Genomic DNA, 24,139 nt, shown 5'->3' with positions numbered 1-24,139 from the left:
TGGTGTCGCACGGTGCTGGGGAAGCTGACATCCTCCCGGGACCCCCGAGATCCGCCCGGGACCCGCGAGATCCTCCCGGGACCGCCGGACCCTTCCCGCCTTTCCCGCCCCTGCCTTTTCGTGCCCGACAATTGGCCCGCGCAGGTGTCAATAATTCCTTGGGTGTCCCTTATTGCTCCAATCAGCAGCACCAAAGTGTGAATGGCGGGCGCTGATTGGGCGGCGGCGGTGGTGCCCGCCCAGCAGAGCCCCGTGAGGGCTGTGGGGTTAGGGGCGGCCGAGGGTCCCAGGTACGGCCCCGAACCTACCCCGGGACCCCAGCCCGAACCCACCCCCGGAGCCCGGCTTAGTGCCCCCAGCCCACCCCGGGATCCCGACCCTAGCTCGGGGCTCCTTCCCCTGCAGCCCCCCGCGGCCGGGATGTCGCGGGAGGAGCCTGAGGGTCCCGAACCGGCGGAGCTGGGTGAGGACGAGCCCCCCGACGAGAAGCCGGACAGGTACCACCTTCACCTTTGGAGTGAAAATGGGGAAAAAAGAGCGGGGAGATGCGACAGGCAGTGAAGGGAGTGGGGACACACGTGTCACCGCGTTAATTAGAGGGTAATTCTCAATTAACGGGACTGGCAGGGCTGCCACAGCGCACAGCCTGTCCCTGTCCCGGTGGCGTGTGACCCTGACAGGGTGCACAGCCCTGATGGGTGTCCTTGTCCTTGTGTGATCCACGGCCTTAATGGGGCAGAAATGTCCCTGATCCGGTCCCCATGGGGTTCATGCCCCTCATACAGTTCGTGTGTGATCCCCGGCCCTGATGGGGTCCCTGTGTGATCCATGCCCCTCACATGGGGGTCCCTGTCCCCATGGGCTCCATGCCCCTCACACAGTCCCAGTCCCTGTGTGATCCCAGCCCCGATGGGGTCCCCGTCCCCTCCTGATGCTCCCGTGTTCGGGCCGAGGCCGTGCGCGGGGCCAGCGCTGGGTCCCCGCTCCTCGCTGCTCTTCGCCTCGCTGGACGCCGCCGTGGAGGGGCTGCAGCAGCGGGCGCAGGACGCGCTCAGCCGCATCAACAGCGGCCGCGAGGAAGCGCACACGGAGCTGAGCGCCCTCAGGAACAGCCTGCTGCTGAAGGTAAGCCCGAAGCGGTCTCCTCCTTCCCCCCGGGGCGCGGGGGACCGCGTTATTCCGCCCGGTTTGGCGGGACAGGGGAGGCAGAGCCCGGGCATGGAGGCAGCTGCGGAGCCCGGCCGGGGGGAGCGCCCCGACCCCCCGAGGGGGCGGCCGCAGCTGCCTCCGGCCCCGCTTGCAGCGGCCCCCGCTGTCCCCGCGGTGTCCCCCCCTTGTCCCCACGCTGCCCTCGCGCCGGACTCGGTCCCAAGGCCCCCGCGCAGATGGCGGCCCGGCCCGGCAGCTGCGGCCCGCGCTGACCCGGCGATCGGTGGCCACCGCGACCGGCGCTGCGGCTACCGGGGCGCAGCTGGCGGCGGCCGGGCCAGGCCGGGAGCGGCGCCAGCGCGGGCGGGCGCAGCTGCCCCCCGGCCCCGGGGACGGCGGCCGTGCCAGCGCCGGGACGAGCCGCGGCTCCCGCTCGGGCAGGTCTCGGAGCTGGCGGAGCAGCTGGAGGAGCGGCTCTTCCACCGCTACGGCTTCCACAACGGGCTGATCCAGGAGCGGCTGCGGGCGCTCGGTGAGGTGCTGGAGCGCGTGGAGGAGGTGCAGGCGGAGCTGCGCCGCATCTGCTGCACCGTGGAGGCAGCTTATCAGGAGCTCTACCTGCAGCCCGAGGACTGAGGGCACCCCCAGACCCGAGCGGGACCCCCGAACCCACCGGGCTGGGCCGGGCTTTGCAAAGGGACGTTTTGGCCCCAAAGGGCTTTGCTGTTGCTGCTGCTTTTGCTGTTTGGAACAAATAAAGGGCTGAAGCTGACCCAAAAGCTCGATGACGGGGCTGTGATGGGTTAGGACCCCTCCCTCCCTCTGAGGTTCCTGGCAGGTTAATTAATGCTGACGAGCAGGGCTGGCATGGAGGGGCTGTCCCACCGTTTATTGGCCATGGGGATGGCAAAGGCACCGGGATGGCACCGGACACGGTACCCAGCACCAGGGGAGTCCCTGAGTGACACCGAGTCCTGTCGGTGACACCGAGTCCCGCTGGTGACAGCAGGTTTGCTTGGTGGCATTGGGTCCCATCAACAACACAACTTGTGCTTGGTGACACCGGGTCCCGCCAGTGCCACCAGATTTGGTTGAGGTGACACCGAGTCCCACTGGTGACACGAGGCCTGGCTGGTGACACGAGGTCCCGTCGGTGACACCGGCTCCTGTCAGTGACACTGGATCCCTTCTGGGGACACCTGGGTCCTGTTGGTGACGCTGGGTCCTGTCAGCTCCACCACCTCCTCACATCCCTTCCCACGAGGAGCAGACCCGGTCCCCGCCGGTGCCACCGGTGCCACCACGTCCCCGCTACGTGCCCTTGGCCGGGGCGAAGGCCTGGATGCCGGTGATGGCGCGGCCCAGGATCAGCGCGTGGATGTCGTGGGTGCCTGCAGGCATCACCACACCTCAGTGGGACCCCCTGCACCCCCGGGGGACCCCCGGGCCCCCTCCCCGCCGTACCCTCGTAGGTGTTGACGGCCTCGAGGTTCATGAGGTGCCGGATGACGTGGAACTCGTCGCAGATGCCGTTGCCCCCCAGCATGTCCCGCGCGTCCCTGGCGATGGCCAGCGCCTTCCCGCACGAGTTCCGCTTCAGCATCGACACCATCTCGGGGGCAGCCCTGCGGGGACACGGACAGGGACGCGCTGACCCCCTCCGGACACCCCAGACCCCCCTTGGGGACAGTGCCACCCACCTGCCCTCGTCCTTGAGGCGGCCGAGCCGCAGGCAGGCGTGCAGCCCCAGCGTGATCTCCGTCACCATGTCGGCCAGCTTCTTCTGCACCAGCTGGTTCCGGGCCAGCGGGCCCCCAAACTGCTTCCTGCGGGTCGGGGCAGGGGGCACTGAGCTTGGGGGGTGCTGGGGGGCGGTGGGACCCCCCAAAGCGCCCCCAGCCCCACATTACCTGTCCAGCACGTATTGCCGCACCGTCTCCAGACAGGCCTCAGCAGCGCCCAGCGCGCCCCAGGCGATGCCATAACGGGCCTGGGTGAGGCAGCCAAAGGGACCCTGGGGGACAGGGGGTGTCACTGGGACCCTCTGTCCCACCGGGACCCCTCCCCATCCCACCGGGGATGCCCCGGCTCCCCGCTCACCGCCAGCCCCTCGGCGCTGGGCAGCACGTTCTCCTCGGGCACCTCCACGTCGTCCAGCAGGATCATGCCGGTGGTCGAGGCCCGCAGGGAGAACTTGCCCTCGATTTTGGGGGTGCTGAGCCCGGGGGTGCCGCGCTCCACCAGGAAGCCCCGGACCCGCCCGTCCTCCTCGCAGCGCGCCCACACCACGCACAGGTCGGCTATGGGCGAGTTGGTGATCCTGGGGTGGTCAGGGAGGGTCAATGGGGGGCTCTGGGGGTCCCCCCGTGTCCCCCTCACCCCAATTCGGGGCTCACCAGGTCTTGGAGCCGCGCAGGGTGTAGGTGCCGGCGCTGGGGTTGTGCCGTGCCCGCGTCTCCATCCGCCCCGGGTCGCTCCCGTGGTTGGGCTCCGTCAGCCCGAAGCAGCCCACGAGCTCCCCCCGAGCTGGGGAGGGGGCGTCAGGGGCACTTCGGCGACCACCGCTCCCCTTGTGCCCCCCAATCCTCCTCCAAACCTCCCAAAGCCCCTCTGCCCCTTCACCCTGCACCTGCTGAGCTGGGGAGGGGGCGTCAGGGGCACCCCAGAGACCACCACTGCCCTTGTGCCCCCCAATCCTCCTCCAAACCCCCCAAAAGCCCCTCTGCCCCTTCACCCTGCACCTGCTGAGCTGGGGAGGGGGCGTCAGGGGCACTTCGGGGACCACCACTCCCCTTGTGCCCCCCAATCCTCCTCCAAACCCCCCCAAAGCCCCTCTGCCCCCTCCATCCCACACCCCCTGAGCTGGGGGAGGGGGCGTCAGGGGCACTTCGGGGACCACCACTGCCCTTGTGCACCCCAATCCTCTTCCAAACCCCTCAAGCGCCCCTCTACCCTGCACTCCCTGAGCTGGGGAGGGGGCATTAGGGGCACCCAGGAACACCTCAACGGCCCCAAACGCCCCCCCGAGCTGCCCCTGTCCCTCTGGGGGTCTCACCGAGACGGGGCAGGAAGCGCTCGCGCTGGGCGGGGGTCCCGTAGGCCCACAGCGGGTACATGACCAGCGAGGATTGCACGCTGAGCACCGAGCGGTAGCTGCTGTCCACCCGCTCCAGCTCCCGCGTCACCAGCCCGTAGCCCACCGACGTGGTGCCCGCGCAGCCGTACCCTGCGGGGACCCCCGGGGTCACAGAGGGCACATGGGGACCCCCGGGTCACACAGAGACCCCCGGGTCACACAGGGACGTTCAAGGGCCACTTAGGGTCACCCAGGACCCCTCAAGGGGCACCCAGGGACCCCCGGGGTCACACAGGACCCCTCAAGGACCCTCCCTCCACACGCAGCCCCACCCTGGAGACAGTGCCATCCCCTCAAACCCCCAGTGTCACCCCAAAACTGCCCCCACAAGCCCCCCGAGTCCCCCTACAGAGCCCCCAAACCTCCTCCCTGACCCCCAATGCTCCCCCAGAGCTGCCCCCCACCCCTGAGCCCCCAGGCCCCCCCTTTATGTCCCCAAACCCCCCCGGGGGTCCCCACACCCCCTGACCTTGGATGGTGGGGCCCAGCAGCCCCAGTTCTCCCAGTTCGGTCACGATCTCCCGGTCAAACACTGGGGGGGGCAAGGTGGGGGTCAGGGCAGCAAGGGGACCCCTGGGCAAATCTGGGGGTCCCCCACACCCCTGTCCCCACCTTGGGTCTGCAGCAGGGGAGGGCGGAGAGGATTTGGGGGTGTTGGAGGCAGTTTGTGCAGTTTTGGGGGGGTTTTGGGGATAGCAAAACTCCCCATTTTTGGCATAGGAAGGATCCTGAGGGAGCTCAGGGGCGAATGGGGGGCTCGGGCAGGTTTGGGGGAGCTTTTGGGGATACCAAAACCCCTAACTTTTGGCAGAGGGGCGGATGGGGAGGGTCGGGGAGGTTTGGGGGGACACTTGGGGACATTGCGGGGGAGCTGTGGGGACCGGCCCTGGGGGCTTCTGCAAGCACTTGGTGGGTCTGGGGGCTCTCAGGCTGTACCGGGGGGGTCAGTCGGTACCGGGGAGGGGCCGGGCTGCCTGGGGGTGTTTCGGGGGGCGGTTTTTGGGGTACCCTCGTGGCGGTTGGCGTGCAGCACGCGGGGCAGCAGCCGCTCCTGGCAGTATTTGCGCGTCGTGTCCCGCAGCAGCCGCTCCTCGGCGCTCAGCAGCGCCTCCAGCCCCAGCGCGTCCTGCCAGTCGAACGGGGCGGCCACTGGGGAGGGGGCGGCACCGGGAGACGGGGGGGGGTCAGAACCGGGAAATGGGGGGGAACACCGGGAAATGGGGGGGGGGGGGGGTCAGTAACGGGAACTCCCGGTGTCTCCCCCCCGTCGCTGCCAATCCCGGGGGGCGGGTCCGTCCCTCTCGCCCCCTCCCCACTCACCCTGTGCGCGGGGGGGGACGGTGCCCCCCCACCGGACACCGCTCCGGGCCGGGCGCGACAGGCGGGCGGCCAAACGCAGCGCCATGGGGGGCTGGGGGCACACAGCGGGTCAGGGACCCCCGGGGCTCACCCCAGGTACCCCCAATTCCCGACAGAGACCCACAGGAACCCCCAATTCCCGACAGAGACGCACAGGAACCCCCAGTTCCCGACAGGGACCCACAGGAACCCCCAATTCCCGACAGAGACCCACAGGTACCCCCCGTTCCCGACAGAGACCCACAGGAGCCCCCAATTCCCGACAGAGACCCACAGGAGACCCCAATTCCCGACAGAGACCCCAGGTACCCCCCGTTCCCGACAGAGACCCACAGGAACCCCCAATTCCCAACAGAGACGCCAGGTACCCCCCGTTCCCGACAGAGACCTCCAGGCACCCCCAATTCCCGACAGAGACCCCAGGCACCCCCAGTTCCCGACAGGGACCCACAGGAACCCCCAATTCCCAACAGAGACCCCCTTTGAACGCCCTAATCCCGACAGAGACCCCCCAGTTCCCGGCAGAGACCCCCTCTGAACCCCAATTCCTCCCAGAGACACCCTCTGAACCCCAATTCCCCCCAGAGACACCCTTTCAACCCCAATTCCCCCAAATCTCCCTCAAGTCACTCCCGAAACCACCGGGGCCCTCCTTTGGCACCCCAATTCCCCCGAGCGCTCCTCGAGAGGGCCCCGACCCCCCGAAATCCGCCAAGGCCCCCCCGGTGCCCCCCGGTCCCCCCGGACCGTTCGGGTTCGGCGGCGGCGAACGGACCCGGTAGGGCTGTAACGTCACGGGGGGTGGGGGGGGCGTGGCGGGGGCGTGGCGGGAAACACGCCGAGGTTAACCCGTGAGTGCCCGGGCTCGCGGATGGAGGGGGGGTCCCGGGGCCGTGACACCCCCAAACCCCTCCCGGGGCGATGACAGGTGTCGCCCCCCTCCCCCGGTGCCCCCCCGGTGTCCCCCCGAAGCACGGCCGGGGCTCGGTGCTGTACAGCCTTTATTGGTCCCCGGGGCCCCCCCGGCCCCCCCGGCCCGGGGGGCGTTTGCATAGCGAGAACGGGGGGGGGAGGGGACTGTGATGATGTCACGGGGCGGTGGTGATGTCACCGGCTTGGCTGGCCCTCGGGTGACGTCAGCACCGGGTGGAAACCGGGCATAGCAGCCCCCCCACAAGTTCGGGTGTTACTGCAGATTTGACGTCACCGCCCTCACACATCCAGTGACGTCACGGCTGTGATGTCACCATTCGAAATCCAGTCGATGATGCCACGGCCGTGACATCATCGATCCCGCATCAGCCGTGACATCACCATCCCCTTCCCCGAGTGACATCAGAGCAGCGCCCGTGCCCCTCCCGTGACATGGGTGCTGTGACATCATCGCGGCTCTGACGTCAGCACCGGGAGCCAAAACCGGGGGCAAACAGGAGACCGGGGGTGGGTGGGAGGGATTTTCCGGGTCGATGACATCACACCGGGGGGATGCCGGGTCGGTGACGTCACACGGTGGGGGGGTGTCACAGTATTAACCCTTGGCGTACGCGGGGAGGGGCCGGGGGGGCGCGACCCCCGCATGCCTGGGGGTCCCGGGGTGCGCCCCCCTATTTACAACCGGGGCTCCGGGGAGGGGGCGCTCGGGTGAAGCTCAGCGCCCGGGGGGGCCCGCGGCGCTGCGGGGGTCCCCGGGGGTCGCACCGGGCCCCACCACCACGATGGGCACCGGCGCCGCCGCCCCGCGCTCGTGCTCCTGCACCGGGCTCAGCGCCTTGGGCGGGCCCCGCGCCCCCCGCTCGGGCTCCTCCGCTCCCGGCCCCGGCGGCGGCGGCTCCGGCCCGGGCGGGCCCCCGAGCAGCAGCGGCAGCTCCTGCCGGCCCAGGCGGCGCGCGGGCCCCGCGGGCGGCGGCGGCGGCGGCTCGGCCGGGCCCTCGCCGTCCCACTCGGCCAAGCTCTGCAGCGGCGGCTCGGCCGGGAAGTCCTTGCGGGGCGGCTCCAGCCCCAGCTTGCGGGGCGGCCCCGGCGCCGCCTTCTCGGGCAGCCCGCGGCGGGCGAGGCGCGGCGACTCGGCGGCCTTGGGGTGCAGCTTGGCGGGGAAGGCGGGCGGCGAGGCGGCGGGCGGCGAGGGCGTGTGCGCGAGCGGCGAGAGCGGGATGCTGCCGGCGGAGCGGCACCGCGCCGCCCGGTACTGCCGCTGCAGCTTCGGCGACAGCCCCTGCAGCGAGCTCGGCCGCAGGTGCGGCCCCGCCGGCGACGGGGGAGCGCTGGAGCCCGGAGAGCTGCTGGGCGGGGAGGCCCCTGCGCGGAACGGGGTCAGGGTGCGGGGGAGGAGCGGGCACCAAGCACCGGGACTGGGCACCGAGCACCGGCACCGGGCACTGCGCCCCGTTCCCGTAACCACGCCCCGTTCCACAGCCCCCGCCCCCTTCCCGGTACAGCCCGCCCCCGTGGCCCCGCCCCTGCCCTTGGCCCCGCCCCTTACCGGGTTCGCGCGCCCGCGCGTGCGTGGGGGAGGCGGGCAGCGAGTCGGAGGAGGAGAGCGAGCGGCTCAGTGACGTCAGCGAGCGGCTCGTGTGCAGCAGCGAGGCCTGGCGCGCCAGGTGCCGGAACAGCGCGCTGCGCCGCCTGGCGGCCGGGAGGACCGTCAGCACCCGGTGCCCCCCTGAGCCCCCCGGAGACCCCCGAGCCCCCGGTGCCCCGTGCCCACCTCTCGTGGCCGCTCCCGGTGCCCCCCCGCCGGTTCCTCCGGGCCATCTTGGCGCGGGCGCTGCGGCGCCGCGCGGGGCCCAGGCGGATCGAGGTGTTCTCCAGCGGCGTCGTTGTCACCAGCACCTTGGTCCCGCTCTGCGCGACAGCGGGTCACGGGCGGGACCCCCAACACCCGCCTCCCCAGCGGGGCTCACCCCCTGGTCATGGCTGACCTGCCGTGACCCTGCCGTGACCCTGCCGTGACCCATGACCCCCCAAACCTCTGACCCCGGTGCCCTCCCGGTGCCCTCACCTTGAGGATGAGCTCCACCACCTCGGTGTGCACCAGCCCGTGCACCGGCTCCCCGTTCACGTGCGTGATGAGATCCCCTGCGCACAGCCCGGCCTCCTGCGCGGGGCCGCCCTCCTCCACGTGCTGCGCCCCCAAAACCGGGGTCACCCACGGGGGACAGGGGACGGGACCCCCGGACCCCCCTCCGTGTCCCCAAAACCGGGGTCACCCACGAAGCACCGCGGATGGGACCCCTGTGTCCTCCCCGTGTCCCCCCGGTGTCCCCATGCCACCCCCTGTGTCACCCCATGTCCCCATGCCACCCCCTGTGTCACTCCATGTCCCCGTGTCACCCTCGATGTCCCCAGTGTCCCCGAGTCATCCTCTGTGTCCCCACCCGTGTCCCCCCAGTGTCCCCTCGTGTCCCTGACGTGTACACGTCACTGTCCCCCCGTGTCCCCGTGTCCCCGTGTCCCCAATGTCCCCCTGTCCCTGACCCAGACGATGTGGTGCACGCTGTACACGTCGCTGTCCCCCCGTGTCCCCAATGTCCCAATGTCCCCGTGTCCCCGTGTCCCCAATGTCCCAATGTCCCCGTGTCCCCCTGTCCCTGACCCAGACGATGTGGTGCACGCTGTACACGTCGCTGTCCCCCCGTGTCCCCGTGTCCCCGTGTCCCCAATGTCCCCGTGTCCCCGTGTCCCTGACCCAGACGACGTGGTGCACGCTGTACACGTCGCTGTCGCCCAGGTACACGCGGATGGCTCTCAGGGTGAAGCCGAACTTCTTGCCGGGCCGGGGGATGGCGATGGGCGAGCGCGGCGGCGCCGCCACGGCCGGGGCGAGCTCGCGGCCCGGGGACGAGTCCCGGGATGAGGGGTCCGAGGAGAGCGAGCGCGGCGACATCGGGCTGCCCAGCGGGGACGAGCCGGGCGCCTCCCCTGCGCCCCCGGAGCCCGCTCAGCCCGGAGAGCGCTGAGAGACCCCCGAAACCCCCCCGGAGACCCCGGAGCCCGCTCAGCCCCGAGACCGCTGAGAGACCCCCAAAACACCCCGGAGACCCCCAGAGAACACTGAGCCCCAGAGACCACTGAGAGACCCCCGAAACCCCCCGGAGACCCCAGAGAACACTGAGCCCCAGAGACCACTGAGAGACCCCCGAAACACCCCGGAGACCCCCAGAGCCCGCTGAGCCCCAGAGACCACTGAGAGACCCCCGAAACACCCCCGGAGACCCCCAGAGAACACTGAGCCCCAGAGACCACTGAGAGACCCCCGAAACACCCCGGAGACCCCCAGAGCCCGCTCAGCCCCGAGACCACTGAGAGACCCCCGAAACACTCCGGAGACCCCAGAGCCCGCTGAGCCCCAGAGACCGCTGAGAGACCCCCTGAAACAGCCCGGAGACCCCAGAGTTCACAGGGAACCGGGGACACCCCAAAACCCCCCCGGAGACCCCAGAGTCCCCCCACGGCACCGCGGACACCCCCGGGGCTGGGGACACCCCACCCGTGGGACTGGGGGTCCCAGCACCCACAGAACCCCCCAAGGGAGACCCCCAGACCCCTCCCGTGGGGACTCGGGGGGCTGCAGGGGTCCCTGGGTGTTCGGGGCCCTTTGGGGAGGGTCCTTTAGGAGGGTCCCGTGTGGATTTGGGGTCTTGGGTGTATTTGGGCTCCCTGGGGGGATTTGGGCTCCCTTTGGGGGTCCCGGGTGTATTTGTGTTCCCTTTGGGGGGTCCCGGGTGTATTTGGGCTCCCTTTGGGGGTCCCGGGGTGTCACCCACCGCTGGGGATGATGACGGACAGCGCCGTGGCCGACGCCGACTTGGTGACCTTGCCGGGGGCGCGGGGGCTCCGTTTGTCGCCTCCGGGCTCGGCGGGAGCGACCCCCGGGTGCCGCGGGCGCCGCAGCCCCAGCTCGGTGCGGGCCGGGGGCGGCTCCGGGCCCCGCGGGCCTCGCTCCGCTACCGGGGGGGACAACGAGCGGTGAAGGGACCGGGGCTCACCGGAGACCCCTCCCCACCTTACCGGGACCCCTCCCCACCCTCCCGGGACCCCTCCCCACGCTCCCGGCACTCACCCGGCGGCTCCTCGGGGGTCCCGTCCGCGGCTCCGTTGCGGGGGGGGCTCGGCCGTTCCTCGGGCGGGGGTCGCGGCTCCAGCAGCGCCGAGAAGCGGCGGCGCGCGCCCGGGGGGGGGCTGCCCTCGCCCTCGGGGGGCGGCGGCGCCCCCCCCTCACCGGCACCGGCACCGGCACCGGCCGAGCGGTGCTTCCTGCGGGGACACGGCGGGAACGGGGGTCAGGCAGCCCCGGGACCCCTTCAGGACCCCCCGTACCCCCCATGCACTCACAGCTCCGGCGATCCGGTTCTCCAGCCGCGCTCCCGGGCGAAGCCGTCCCGTCTGCCCTCGTCCCGCGGGCGCCCCTTGGCCTTGGGCTCCTGCGAGAGCTGCTCCAGGCTGCTGTACACCTGCGGGAGGGCAGCGATCGCACCCGGGCACCGCTGGGCACCGCTGGGCGCACACCCGGGCACACCGGACCCGGGCACACCGGACCCCGCCCCACCTTGCTGAAGCGCGGCGAGCAGGACGAGAACTGCCGGATCTCCACGGGCTCGTCCTCGGTCGTGTCCTCGTCCTCGTACGACGTCACGTGGGGGTACCTGTCCGACCGGGCTGGGGGGGCACGGGGGTGAGGGGGGGTCCTTAGAGCAACCTCGAGGGAGGAGGGACCCCAAGGAGGGGCTGGGGGGTCCCAGAATGTTCCAGGAGGGTCTCGGGAGGTCCCAGGGGGCTCCCAGGATGTTCCAGGGGATTCTGGAGGTCCCAGGGAAGGTTTAGGGGGTTCTGGGGGGTCCCAGGGGGGTCCCGGGATGTTCCAGGGGGTCCCAGGGAGGGTCCAGGGGCTGATCCAAGGGGAGTCCCAGGGATGTCCCCAAGGGGGGGGTCCCAGGGGGTTCCCGTGGGGGTCCCGGGGGTCTCTCCCTCGCTCACTGTCGAAGTAGCTCGTGTCCTCCTCGGACTCGAGGTGCGGCACGAACTCGGCTTTCTGCCGCAGCAGCCCCGTCCAGTCCAGGGTGGCGAAGAATCCGTGAGCCTTCACCTCCTGCGCGCCCCCTGCGCGGCACCGCCCGTCACGGGGGGATTTGGGGGGTACCGGGCGGTCTGGGGGGTCTCAGGGGGTCCCGAGGGGTGTTTGGGGGTCCCGGGGGTCTCACCTGCCCCCAGGCGCCGCAGCGGGTCCGGCTGCAGCAGGCACGAGATGAGGTGCTGAGCGTCCGGGGGCAGCGCCTCGTCCCCCTCCGGCCACAGGATCTCATCTGGGGGGACACGGGGGGACACGGAGGGGACACAGCGGGGACACGGGGGGACAGGGAGGGGACACGGAGGGGACAGCGAGGGGACAAGGGGGTGACATGGGAGAGACAGGGAGGGACACGGAGGGGACACGGGAGGACAGGGAGGGGACACGGAAGGAACATGGGGGGACACAGAGGGGACATGGGGGGAGAGCTGAGCACCGTACCTGAGATCACCTGCCCTGGGTGTCCCTTTGTCCCCTGTCACACCTGAGGTCACCTGCCCCGTGTCCCCTCGTGTCCCCCCCGTGTCCGTACCTGAGATCACCTGCCCGAAGAGCTCCTCGGGCGTGTCCCCGAAGAAGGGCACGCAGCCCACCAGGAACTCGTAGAGCACGATGCCCATGGCCCACCAGTCCACGGGCTTGCCGTAGCCCTGGCGCAGGATCACCTCGGGGGCGATGTACTCGGGGGTGCCGCACACCTGGGGACACGGGGGACAGCAGGGGACAGGTGGGGACAGGTGGGGACACGCCCCTGAGCACTCCCTGCTCTGCTGGTCCCACCCCTGGCACACCTGAGTGCAGATGGGCACACCTGGCACACACCTGGCACACCTGGCACGCACCTGGCACACACCTGGCACACACCTGGCACACACCTGGCACACACCTGTGCACACCTGTGCACACCTGGCACACCTGGCACGCACCTGGCACACCTGGCACGCACCTGCTTGTCGCGGAACTCGCGCGCGTCCTTCTCCATGTGCCCCTCGTACAGGTTGGTGGTCAGGCTCATCAGCCCCATCTTGGAGAGCCCGAAATCCGTCAGCTTCACGTGGCCCAGAGAGGTGATCAGGAGGCTGCAGGTGAGGGGTGGGGCCGGGTGAGCGGGGCGGGGCCCCGGTGGGTGGGGCAGGTCCCAGGTGAGTTGGGCGGGGCCCAGGTGACCCCCCAGGCTCACTTGTCGGGTTTGAGGTCGCGGTGCACGATGCCGTAGGTGTGCAGGTACTCCAGGGCCAGCACGGTCTCGGCAAAGTAGAGCCGGGCCAGCTCCAGGGGCAGCGCCCCGATGTGCTTGAGCAGCGTGGCACAGTCACCGCCTGGGGACATTGGGGACATCGGGGACAGAGGGGACATCGGGGACAGAGGGGACATCGGGGACATCAGGGACATTGGGGGCATCAAGGACATCGGGGACAGGGGGACATGGGGGAGATTGGGGACAGATGGAGGATGGGGGGGACAGCGGGGAACATGAGCACATGGGGTGGGGCATGGGGACAACTGTTACCACAATACCCAGCCCCATATCTCCCTCTCCCGCCCCCATATCGCGACGCCCCGCCCCTATATCGTGAACTCCCCGCCTCATATCACGACTCCCCGCCCCCTATGGCCGCACCTTCCACGTACTCCATGACCATGCAGAGGTGGCGGCGGGTCTGGAAGGAGCAGAACATGCTGACCACGAAGGGGTTCTCGGCGAAGGTGAGGATGTCGCGCTCCACGAAGGCCTGGTGCACCTGGTTCCGCAGCAGCAGGTTCTGCTTGTTGATCTTCTTCATGGCGAAGCGCTGCCGCGTGGCCGTGTGCCGCACCAGGTACACGGCCCTGAGGGGGGACAGGTGAGGGTGGGACCCCCGGGATCACCGGAACCCCCCCAGGACACCCCCGGGACCCCCCTCACCCGTAGGCGCCATTGCTGATCAGTTTGATGGTCTCGAAGTCGTTCTCACCTGGCGGCTCCTTGGGCCGGGGGGCGGCAGCGCGGCCCTGGGGGGGGGGACAGGTGACATTGAGGGGGACAGGTGACATCATGGGGGGTGACACGGGGGGGGGACATGGCGGGGACAGCGCCCACCTCAGCCCCCTCCTCGGGCTCTGGGGTGTTGGTGCCGCTGCTGTCGGGCTCCTCCAGGTGCAGCATGTCTGGGGGGGGGGACACAGGTGTGGCACAGGTGTGTGTGGGGACACCGGGGTCACAGGCGTGCCCCCCCATACCTGCCTGTGTCCCCACACCTGTCCTGAACCCCCGCACCCCACACCTGTCCCGCCATACCTATCCCCCCACACCCGTCCCCACGCCCCCGTACCTGTGCGCGCCCCCCGGGCCCGGCCCAGCTGCCTCAGCAGGTACCGGGGGGTGTCGGCTCGCAGGGGCCCCTCGGCCCGGCCCAGCAGCTGTGACAGCCCCGCGGGGTCAAACTCCTGCCGACAGGTGAGGGACAGGTGAGACAGGGACAGGTGAGGGGGGCACAGGTGAGGGGACAGGGACGGGTGAAGGGGACACAGGGACGGGTGAGGGTGACACAGGTGAGACAGGGACAGGTGAGGGGCCACAGGTGAGGGGGGCACAGGTGAGGGGGGCACAGGTGAGGCCCTCACCAGGCACTCGAGCAGGCGCGCGGGGCGGGAGATGATGATGAGGAGCCGCTTCACCAGCTGGGTGATGAAGGCCACCTCCTCCGACTCGGAGCGCTCGTAGGCCTGGGGGGACATTGGGGGGTCAGGGGGGACATTGGGGGGCCCAGGGGTCACTTGGAGGTCCCAGGGGACATTGGGGGCCCAGGGGACACTTGGAGGTCTCAGGGGACATTGGGGGCCCAGGGGACATGGGGGCATCCCTCGAGTTCGTGCTGAGTCCCATTGTGTCCCTTGGGTCCCCGCTGTCGCCAATGTACCCCAGTGTCCTCCTTTGTCCCCCCCTGTCTCCCCCATGTCCTCAGCTGTCCCCAGGTGTCCCCAGGTGTCCCCATGTCCCCTCACGTCCTGCAGCAGCCTCTCCATGCTCTCCTGCAGCTCGCAGAAGTAGCCCGCCGTGATGAGGCCGTGCCTGTCCCTGTGTCCCCCATTGTCCCCAGCTGTCCCCATTGTCCCCAGGTGTCCCCAGGTGTCCCTGTCCCCCCTCACATCCTGCAGCAGCCTCTCCATGCTCTCCTGCAGCTCGCAGAAGTAGCCCGCCGTGATGAGGCCGTGCCGGGCCGTGGCCAGGCAGTCCCGGGCCAGCTCTGCCAGCTGGTGCTGGATGAAGCTCAGGGCGCCGTCGGCCAGGGGGGTCCCACCGGGGCCGCAGCCCCGCACAAACTCCTCCAGGCGCTCCTGCATCTGCGCCGTGGCCTGGCAGGGACCAGAGAACGCGGTGAGCCAGCAGTGAGCCCACGGTGAACCCACAGCAATCCCAGGGTGATTCCATGGTGAACCCACAGCAATCCCAGGGTGAGCCCATGGTGATCCCACAGCAATCCCAGGGTGATTCCATGGTGATCCCACAGCAATCCCAGGGTGAGCCCATGGCACCCCAGTCCCCGGGGGGACCCCAGGGTGATCCAAACTGACCCCACGGTGATGCCATAGTGACACCATGGTGACCCCTGAGACCCCAGGGGGACCCCAGGGTGAACCCACAGTGACCCCATGGGGACCCCATGGTACCCTGATACCCCACAGAGACCCCATAACCACCCCCACAACCCCCCCTCCCGGGGCAGCCCACACCCCCCAAGTGCCCCCAGCCCCACCTTGGGGAACCTCTCCTTGTACACGTGGTTCATCATCACGATCTCGTTGTCGTGGGATGAGGGCGAGCGCCCGGGGCTGGGAAAAGGGGGGGGCACAGCTGGCACCCACAGGACCCCCAGGACTCCCCCATTCCACCCCTCGACAGTCACGGCCTCACCCCAGTGTGCCCCGAGTTTGGGTGAGCCCCAAATCCCGTCCACTCCCTAAATCCAGGGTGTCCCCCCGCTGGCTCCCCATCCCCGCAGTGACATCCCAAATCCCCCCCATTTCCCCCCAAATCCCCCTCAATTCCCCTCCATTTCCCCCCCAAATCTCCCCCACCATTTTCCCCAAATTCCCCCATTTTCCCCCCAAATCCTCCATAAAATCCCCTCCAATTCCCCCCCACCATTCTCCCCCCCAAATCTCCCCCCATTTCCTCCCCCATTTCCCCCCAAAACCCCCTCCCCCATGCCCCCGGTTTCGGGCCCCACCTGAGGCTGCGGGAGCGGGGTCTGGGGGCGGCCGCGCCCCCCCGGGCCCCCCCATCCTCCTCGGCGAGGCTCTCGGAGCTGCCGAAGTGGCGGGACAGGAACCGCAGCTCCTCGGCCGTGGGCTGCGCCGGCAGCTGGTGCAGCCGCTCCTGCGACGAGCACGACGACTGCGGGGCAGCCGGGGGGTCAGACCACCATGGGACCCCCAAAATCACACCCGGGACCCCCAAAAACCCCCTGAGCCCCGGGACCCCCGGGTCAGCCCACCCGGGACCCCCAAATCCTCCCCAGGACTGCGGGGCAGCCGGGGGGTCAGACCATGGGACCCCCAAAAACACACCCGGGACCCCCAAATATCCATCCGGGACCCCCAAAATCCCACCCGGGACACCCAAACCGCCTCTGACCCCCGGGTCAGCCCACCCAGGGACCCTCAAGTGCCCCCCGGGACCCCCAAATATCCCCTGACCCCACAGACCCCTGGGGTCACCCCTGAGCCTACTCTGAGACCCCCAAATCACCTCCGGGACCCCCCAGATTCCCCCTGACCCCCGTGTCACCCCCAGCCCCTTTTGGACCCCCCATCGCCCCCGGCGCCCCCAGACCCAGCAGAGGCCCCAAAACTCCCGGGGGGCTCTGGGGGTCGCGCCCCCCTCACCGAGACGGTGGAGCTGGGGGTGTTGGTGCCATAGCCCGAGGAGGGCAGCGAGGCCAGCGACCAGCGGCGCCCGTCCGCCCTGTGGAGAGAGGGGCAGGATAACCCGGGACAGACCGGGATAACCCGTGATACACCGGGACAGACCAGGGACAGACCGGGATACACCGGGATAAACCGTGATACACCGGGACAGCCCCGGGACACCCCCAGAACCCCCCGGACAGCCCCAGGATACCCCCCCGGACAGCCCGAGACAAACCGGGACAGACCCGGGACAGCCCAGGGATACCCAGGGAGAGCCCGGGACAAACCGGGACAAACCGGGATAAACCGGGACAAACCGGGACAGCCCGGGGACACCCCCGGACACCCCCAGAGCACTGGGGACACCCCCGGACATTGCGGACACCTCCGGACCCTGAGGTTGTCTCCGAGCCCCCCGCCCAGCCCCTCGCGTGTCCCCGGTTTCCCCGGTTTCCCCGGTCCCCCCCCGGTCTCCCCGGTGCCCCCCTCACCGGCGGGACGCTCCGAACGAGAAGTGCGCGGGGGCGCTCGGGGAGAAGTTCCGGGGGCTGTCCTGGGGGCTCGTACCTGGGCACAGGTGCGGTGACGTCACCGCCCCGTCCTCACAGGCCACGCCCCATCCCCGCGGGTGGGCGGGGCCAAGCGAGTGGGACCCACCCCGGGGGAAAGGGGAGGGGGGGGGCAGGAGGGACCCCAAGGGTGGGGAAGGGTCCCCGCAGGTCATGGGGGGGTCTGGGGGGGTCCTGGAAGTTTGGGGGCGCTGGGGGGATTTTGGGGGGGCTGGGGGGGATTTGGGGACACCAGAGAGGGGCTGGGGACGCCTGAGGGGGTTTGGGGACACCGGGGAGGGTCGGGGATCCCCGGGGGTGCTTGAGGACACCGGGGCGGGGCGGGGACACCTGGGGGGGTCGGGCACACCCGGGGGGGGTCGGGGGGCTCCGGGGGTCGCGGGGGTCTCACCGATGTGTCCGGGCAGCGGCGAGTGCGGCCGCGGCAGGGTGGGGGAGGTGCTGGTCAGGATCAGGCTCTTCCGGTTGTTCGTGCGGCAGCTGGGGGGGGGGGGGGGCGGGGGGGGGGTCAGGACCCCCTGGGACCCCTCCCCAAATAGGGACCCCCCCCCCACAACGTCACCGGGCTGGGGGAGGGGGGCGCTCAAAGCCCCCACCCCAAAATAATAAAGGGGGAATAACGGGGGGGGGGGGGGGGGAAGACAGCGGCCGGGGGGGCTCGGGGGAGGATGAGGAGGGAGAGGAAGGACGGGGGGGGATGAGGATGAGGATGAGGATGAAGGAGGGAGAGGATGAGGATGGAGATGGAGGATGAGGATGGAGGATGAGGATGGACACGGAGGATGAGGATGGACACGGAGGATGAAGGATGTGGATGAGGATGAGGATAGACACAGGATGAAAATGAGGATGAGGACGGACATGGAGGCTGACGACGAGGATGAGGCTGAGGATGAGGATGGACATGGAGGATGAGGATGGAGATGAGGCTGAGGATGAGGATGGACATGGAGGATGAGGATGGAGAGGAGGCTGAGGCTGGCGCGGGAGGAAGGCCGGGCCGCTGCCCGGTACCTCTTGGAGCGGCGGAACATGCTGCCGCCGCTGCCGTTGCTGCCGCCGCTGCCGCCGCCGCCGCTGTGGCCGCCGCCCGCCGGGACCGGCATCGGGGGCTCCGGGGGTTCCGGGGGGGCTCCGGGGCGGCGGCGGGGCGGGGGGGGCGGGGGGGCCGCGGCGGCTGCAGTGGGCGGGGCCGGGGCGGGGCCGGGGCGGGGCCGGGGCGGGGCCGGGGGGCGCAGTGGGTGGGGGGCGCGGGGGGGGTCTCACCTGCTGCTCTTCCGCGGCAGCGGCAGCTCCTTCTGCAATAACGGGGGAACGGCTGGGGAGCGGCGCCGGTACCGGACCGGCCCCGGGGGGGCTCCGTGCCCCCCGCCCGCTGACCGAACCCCCCCGGACACCCCCGGGCCCGCAGCGCCCTCCGGTACCGGGCCCGCATCGCCCCCCCCGCCCCCGGTACCGGCCGCGCCCGGAGCGACCTTCCCGGTACCGGCCCCGCCCGCCCGGTACCGCCCTGCGCTGCCCCCCCTGCGGAACGGCCTGCGGTGCCCGGTGCCGATCCGATCCCTCCGGTACCGATCCCCGCCAGCTCCGATACCCCCCGGGCACCGATCCCCGCATCCTCCGGTGCCGACATCCCGCCCGGTACCGACCCCTTCCCGGTAACCGTTACTGCCCGGTACGGACACCCCGCTCCCGAACCCGGTACCGATTCCCCGGTACCGATTACCCCGTTCCGATACCGGTACCGGCGCCGCCATCCCCGGTTCCCTCAATAACAACCTCCCCCCCATCCCGGTACCTGCAGCCGCCGCCGCCGGATCACGCCCGAATCGTCCATGGCGCCGCTCCCGGTTCCGGTGCCGGTTCCGGTACCGGGGGGGTCCCGGCCTCGCTGCCCCCCCCGCAGCCCCCGGTACCCGCAGCCCCCCCTTTCAGCCGCCCTCCGCCATCGCCCGGGACCCCCGGGAGGCCCCGCCCAGGCCCCGCCTTGAGCTCCGCCCCAGAGCCACGCCCTGGCCACGCCTCGACCGCGCCCAGCCCCGAGGGCGCCCCCCAGCGGCGGGGCCCGGTCCCGGTGCCCCCCCCCCGCCCCTCCCGGTGCCGCTGTCCGCGGTGCTGAACGGGGAAGGGGAGGGGTCCGCACCCCATCAGTGACCCCAAAACCGGCCCCGAACGGTGGAATTGGGGGGCTCAGAGACCCCCGGTGACCCCCCCCGGTTTGCCCCCCCCCCGGTCATTCCCTAATCCCGGGATTGAACCCACGGCGCTCTCCAGGCCTGATTAACCCGGGGGGGCACCTGGGCTTCCCCCCCACCCCCAAAACCTCCCCCAACCAGGGGGTCCCTGCGCCCCCCGCCCCAGCCCCAACATGACCAGAAAAAAAGAGATTTGGGGTATTTTAAAAATGCTTTATTTAAAAACAACACTCTGGGTCTGGGTGCCCCTTTAGGGGGGGAGGTCTCCCTCATTTTAAGGGGTTTTTCCCCCCATTTTGGGGGATGATTTCCCCCATTTTTGGGGGATGTTTCCCCCATTTTGGGGGGGGTCACAGCTCGGCCAGGGCCCTCAGGCTGCGCTCCTGGAAGAAGCGGTGGGGGGGGCGCCGGGGGGGGGCTCCGGGCGAAGTAGGAGAGAACCGAGGGGGGGGCGCCGGGGTCCTCTGGGGGGTCCTCGTCAGCCCTGGGGGGTGGGGGGGGGGCAGGAAGGGAATGTTCACCCCCCGTCCTGACCCCCCCATTGCACCCATTGGACCCCCCCGGTTCCACAGGGACCACCCCCCTCTGACCCCCAACCCCAGGAACCCTCTGTGCCCTACCAGGACCCCCAATACCCCCCCCAGGACCCCCAATACCCCCCTGTACTCCTCCAGGACCCCCCAATACACCCTCAGGACCCCCAATATCCCCCCCCATACCACAGCACTGCGACCCCGTCCCTCTGCAGCAGCGCCTGCGCCGTGCCCCCCAGGACACCCATGACACCCCAGGCCACCCATGACATCCCTGTACCCCTCCAGGACCCCCCACTACCCCTCCAGGACCCCCAATATCCCCCCCATACCATTCCACGGGGACCCCCTCTCTCTGCAGCAGCGCCTGCGCCGTGCCCCAGCTAAACCGCACCAGCTGGGGGAACCCAAACACCGGCTCCAGGTTCCTCCTCAGCCACTCCTTGGTCTTGGGGTCTGCACAAAGGTGAGGGGGGGGCGGGGACACCCCAAAATCGGGACCCCCCCCCTCACTAAACCTGCAGTCCCCCGCTGCCCACCGTTGGGGTATCCGGAGCCGTAATCGCGGTCAGGGTTCCCCAAATCCTCCACGAAGTTCCAGTGGAGCACGGCCCGGTCCCGGGCGACCTGGGGGGGCACGGGGGCTCTGGAGGGCTGGGGGGGCTCTGGGGAGCTCAGGGGGAGAGGAGGATCCTGCCCCCCCCCCCCCCACCCCAAAATCTCAGCGGTTTGGGAGAGGTGGGGGGGCCGGGAAGGGAGGGGGGTCGGGGGTGTTGGTGCTGGGGGGTGCAGGGGAGGTCAGTTCAGGGGGGTCTCGGAGGGGTCAGCGGGTCAGTTCTGGGGTTTGGGGGTGTTGGGATAGGGAGGATCGGTTCTGGGATTTTGGGGGGGTCAGTTCTGGGGTTTTGGGGGGTCATTCCAGGGGTTTGGGGGGTCAGTTCTGTGGCTTGGGGGTTCAGGGGCTCAGTTCCATGGTTTGGGGGGGGTCAGTTCCAAAGGGGTCAGTTCCATGGTTTTTGGGGGTCAGTTGGACGTTCCGGGGGTCGGGTTCCGTGTTTTGGGGTCACTGGGTGGTTCTGGGGGTCACTCCCATGTTTTTTTGGGGGTCCCTTTGGGGTCCCAGCCCACCTTGGCGCAGATGCTGGCGGCGCTGACCGTGGGGAACAGCGCGTCGGCCTTGGGGCGCACGGTGACCCCCAGCCCCGGGAAACGGCGCCGCAGCTTCGCCTCGTACTTGTCTGCGGGGCCCACCGTGTCCACAAACACCTGCGGACCCGAAATCACCCCCAAAATTATCCTGGGACCCCCCAAAATTACCCTGGGATCCCTGAGTACTTGTCTGCGGGGCCCACCGTGTCCACAAACACCTGGGGCCCCAAAATCACCACGGGACACCCCCAAAATTACTCCCGAGTCACCACGGGACCCCCTCGAGTCACGCCAGGACACCCCAAGTCATTCTGGGACCCCAAAAATCATCCCGGGACCCCCCCAAATGACCCTGGGAACTCCCAACCAGCCCAGGACCCCAAAATCCCCCTCCTCTGCTCCCCGATCCATCCTGACTCCCCAAACCCCACAAAATGCTCCTTAACCCACCCAGCCCAACCTGCCCCACCTTCCCTTCCCTTCCCAAAAACCCCCCCAAAATCCCACCTGGGCCCCCCCAAAGCCCACCTGTGCCACCTGCACCCCCGAGTCGAGCACGAACTGGATGAGCTCCGTGGCCGTGTCGTGGGACAGCTCGTTCAGGTTGTACTTGGCCCTGGGGGGGGATCAGGGGGCGTCACCCCCAAACGGGGAACGCGCCCACCCCCCCAGCACCCCAAACTGGGGGGAGCCCGGATAGGGGGGATCAGCAGCACTTTCAGGGGTTCCAGGGGGGCTCCCCGAGCATCGCGGCCCCCCCGGGATTTCGGGGGGCTCTCGGGGGTCTCACCGCTGCTGCATGCAGGCCGAGATGTGGGCGGGGGGCAGCACCTGCAGCGCCCACCCCACCCAATCGCCCGCGGCCTCCAGGAGCCCAAAGCGCCGCTCCCGCTCCGCCTCCGACAGCGTCTTCGAGTCTGGGGGGTTCGGGTGGGCTGAGAGACCCCCGGCACCCTCCCCAGAACCCCCCGGGACCCCCAACCCACCCCTGGGACCCTCACAGCTTCCCCAGGACCCCCGCGGGACCCCCCCAAAGCGCCGCTCCCGCTCTGCCTCCGACAGCGTCTTTGAGTCTGGGGGCGTCGGGTGGGGTGAGAGACCCCCGGGACCCTCCGTGGACCCCCGGGACTCCCAACCCACCCCCGGAACACCCAAAGCTCCCCTAGAACCTCCCGGGACCCTCCAGGATCCCCCCAAGCTCCTTCCAGGATCCCCCGGGACCCCCCGAGAGTGCCCCAGCTCACCCAGAGACCCCCTGGGACCCCCAACCCACCCCTGGGACCCCCCCCCGGCACCGCCACAGCTCCCCCGGGATCCCCCAAACCCCCCGGGACCCCCGGCCGGCCCCACCTGCCGCCCCCAGCGCCTCCAGCTCCTGCACTTTGTCCTCGGGGCAGTAACAGACGGCGTAAACCATCGGCCCTGGGGGGCACCGGCGGTCAGACGGGACACCGGGGCACCGGGACCACCGGACGCAACCTCCGGGGCACCGGGACCCCTCCCAGTAAACCCCCGGTACACCGGGACCCCTCCCACCAAATACCAGGGCACCGGGACCCCTCCCAATGAACCCCCCGGGGCACCGGGACCCCCAAACTCAACCCTCGGGCACCGGGACTCCTCCCACTGAACCCCCGGTACACCGGGACCCTCTCCACTCAAATTCCGGACCCTGAAACTCAACCTCCGGTACATGGGGACCCTCCCACTCATTCCCCGGTGCACCGGGACCCTCAAACTCAACTCCCGGTGCACCGGATCCCCTCCCACCGAGTCCCCGATGCACCGGGACCCTCTCCACCCAAACCCCGGGCCCCCACACTCAGTGCCCGGTGCACCGGAGCCTCTCGGCGCCCCCTGCAGCGGCCCCGGCGCGGTTCCCCCCGGTTCCCGTCCCGGTCTCACCGAGCACCGGCCCCCGGCCCGCCTCGTCCACGCCGAGCGCGCAGGGCCGGGCGCGGCACGGGCCGGGCACGGCGGAGGCGAAGCGGCCGCCGCTCGCCGGGTCCCGCTGCAGCGCCGAGAGCGCCATGGCTGACGGGGCGGGGCGGGGCCTGGCGGGGCGGGGCCGCGATTACCGCCAATCACCGTGCGGGCACCGCGTAACGGGGCGTGGTTTAGCCTAGAGGGTGGGGTTTAGAGGGGGCGGGTCACCCGAATATGGCGCCATTTCTCGGGGGCGGGGCTTAACGGAAAGGGCGGGGTTTAACGGGCCGGGACGTCCCCCGGTAGGGCCGAAGGGGGGAGAACTGGAAAGGCCGGGGGGCTCCCGGTGTCGGTGCAGCACCGGGAAAGGCCGGGGAGGCTCCCGCGATCGGTGCAGCACCGGGAGAGACGCGGGGTGGAGGGTCCCTGGGATGGCGGGGGCGGGCAGGGGGTCCCGGGAAGGTCCCGCTGGCGGCGGGGATGTCCCGGAAGCCTCGTGTGTCCCCCCCCGGACCGTCCGGGAAGCGCGGGAGGGAGGGGGGTTCCCGGAACGGCCCCGCCCTCTCCCGCCTGCCCAAATAAGGGCATGATTGCGTCAGCGGGGAAAGCCCCGGCCCCGCCCATTTCCGTTGACGCCGGTGCACGCGGGGGGCTTCCCACGGGAGGGGGAGGGGGGACCCGCCGCCCCCGGTGCAGCGCGACCAGAGCCGGTACCGCAATTAACATCATCATCATTATTATTATTATTATTATTAATAATTAAATACAAATGTACAAAAGAAAAATCAGCAGCGACAACGAATCGCCCCCCGCCCCGGGATCGGGGGCTGCTCCCCACCGGGGGGTCCTGTAAACGTCACCGGGATGGGGGGGTCCGCCCGCCCCTCCCGCGGAATCCCCGGTTCGGAGGGGCCCGACCCCTCCCCGAGAACCGGGGGGTCCCCAGGCCCAGCTGGGGGGGCTCCAGGCCCTCTTTGGGGGTCCCCATCCGTCCACCTCAGGCTCCGTTCCCGCCGTTCCCGAGGGTCCTGCCCCGGGTGTGGGTGGGGGGATCCTGCCGGTCCGTTAACCCCAGCCCGGGGGTCTCCCATCCTCGGGGGTCGTTTCGGGGGTCCGCAGCCCCTCCAGGTCCACGTTGGGGGGGGGTCTCTGGTGCAGCCCCCCCT

At 70.2% G+C, this 24,139-nt stretch overlaps 4 protein-coding genes across 9 annotated transcripts; 1 reads left to right on the top strand and 3 right to left on the bottom strand.

The window, feature by feature from the left end:
• The first annotated feature begins 35 nt into the window (after nucleotides 1-35).
• On the top strand, nucleotides 36-1,916 carry SYCE2 (synaptonemal complex central element protein 2). Of its 2 annotated transcripts, XM_074530399.1 has the most exons (2): nucleotides 36-1,125; nucleotides 1,591-1,916. In XM_074530399.1, the coding sequence occupies exons 1-2, from the start codon at nucleotides 829-831 to the stop codon at nucleotides 1,783-1,785; spliced, it is 492 nt and encodes a 163-aa protein (XP_074386500.1). In that variant the 5' UTR covers nucleotides 36-828; the 3' UTR covers nucleotides 1,786-1,916. The 2 variants fall into 2 exon arrangements, with proteins under 2 accessions (XP_074386500.1, XP_074386499.1); XM_074530398.1 differs by having other exon boundaries at nucleotides 36-1,916.
• A 94-nt stretch (nucleotides 1,917-2,010) lies between these two features.
• Nucleotides 2,011-6,471, bottom strand: GCDH (glutaryl-CoA dehydrogenase). Of its 2 annotated transcripts, none has more exons than XM_074530373.1 (11): nucleotides 6,392-6,471; nucleotides 5,606-5,696; nucleotides 5,294-5,434; nucleotides 4,755-4,817; nucleotides 4,205-4,375; nucleotides 3,546-3,675; nucleotides 3,250-3,469; nucleotides 3,060-3,163; nucleotides 2,850-2,975; nucleotides 2,614-2,774; nucleotides 2,011-2,540 (listed from the first exon to the last, which is right to left on the bottom strand). In XM_074530373.1, the coding sequence occupies exons 2-11, from the start codon at nucleotides 5,688-5,690 to the stop codon at nucleotides 2,461-2,463; spliced, it is 1,281 nt and encodes a 426-aa protein (XP_074386474.1). In that variant the 5' UTR covers nucleotides 5,691-5,696; nucleotides 6,392-6,471; the 3' UTR covers nucleotides 2,011-2,460. The 2 variants fall into 2 exon arrangements, with proteins under 2 accessions (XP_074386474.1, XP_074386475.1); XM_074530374.1 differs by having other exon boundaries at nucleotides 6,420-6,452.
• A 157-nt stretch (nucleotides 6,472-6,628) lies between these two features.
• MAST1 (microtubule associated serine/threonine kinase 1) lies at nucleotides 6,629-19,161 on the bottom strand. Of its 4 annotated transcripts, none has more exons than XM_074530303.1 (27): nucleotides 18,969-19,161; nucleotides 18,437-18,468; nucleotides 17,562-17,650; nucleotides 17,093-17,168; nucleotides 16,578-16,656; nucleotides 15,920-16,086; nucleotides 15,446-15,521; nucleotides 14,838-15,044; nucleotides 14,313-14,414; nucleotides 14,021-14,135; nucleotides 13,789-13,856; nucleotides 13,615-13,700; nucleotides 13,330-13,538; nucleotides 12,889-13,027; nucleotides 12,655-12,787; nucleotides 12,241-12,406; nucleotides 11,842-11,943; nucleotides 11,618-11,740; nucleotides 11,190-11,299; nucleotides 10,976-11,094; nucleotides 10,704-10,897; nucleotides 10,408-10,587; nucleotides 9,330-9,562; nucleotides 8,643-8,765; nucleotides 8,349-8,485; nucleotides 8,124-8,266; nucleotides 6,629-7,939 (listed from the first exon to the last, which is right to left on the bottom strand). In XM_074530303.1, exons 1-27 carry the CDS (start codon nucleotides 19,005-19,007, stop codon nucleotides 7,293-7,295), a joined length of 3,894 nt encoding a protein of 1,297 aa, XP_074386404.1. In that variant the 5' UTR covers nucleotides 19,008-19,161; the 3' UTR covers nucleotides 6,629-7,292. The 4 variants fall into 4 exon arrangements, with proteins under 4 accessions (XP_074386404.1, XP_074386403.1, XP_074386402.1 ...); XM_074530302.1 differs by lacking the exon at nucleotides 18,969-19,161 and adding an exon at nucleotides 18,910-18,958; XM_074530301.1 differs by lacking the exons at nucleotides 18,437-18,468; nucleotides 18,969-19,161 and adding an exon at nucleotides 18,185-18,340.
• Nucleotides 19,162-19,557: 396 nt separating this feature from the next.
• Nucleotides 19,558-23,119, bottom strand: RNASEH2A (ribonuclease H2 subunit A). The gene is given in 9 exon segments (XM_074530400.1): nucleotides 19,558-19,764; nucleotides 19,766-19,849; nucleotides 20,231-20,354; nucleotides 20,438-20,525; nucleotides 21,027-21,164; nucleotides 21,576-21,663; nucleotides 21,838-21,964; nucleotides 22,398-22,469; nucleotides 22,953-23,119. Coding segments are annotated over 9 exon segments (897 nt in total). The 5' UTR covers nucleotides 23,080-23,119; the 3' UTR covers nucleotides 19,558-19,715.
• Between the last annotated feature and the right edge of the window lie 1,020 nt (nucleotides 23,120-24,139).

The sequence above is a fragment of the Zonotrichia albicollis genome, chromosome 32 (assembly GCF_047830755.1).
Source record: "Zonotrichia albicollis isolate bZonAlb1 chromosome 32, bZonAlb1.hap1, whole genome shotgun sequence".
NCBI classification, from domain to species: Eukaryota; Metazoa; Chordata; class Aves; order Passeriformes; family Passerellidae; genus Zonotrichia; species Zonotrichia albicollis.
This window is presented reverse-complemented; position numbering and strand designations above follow the sequence as displayed.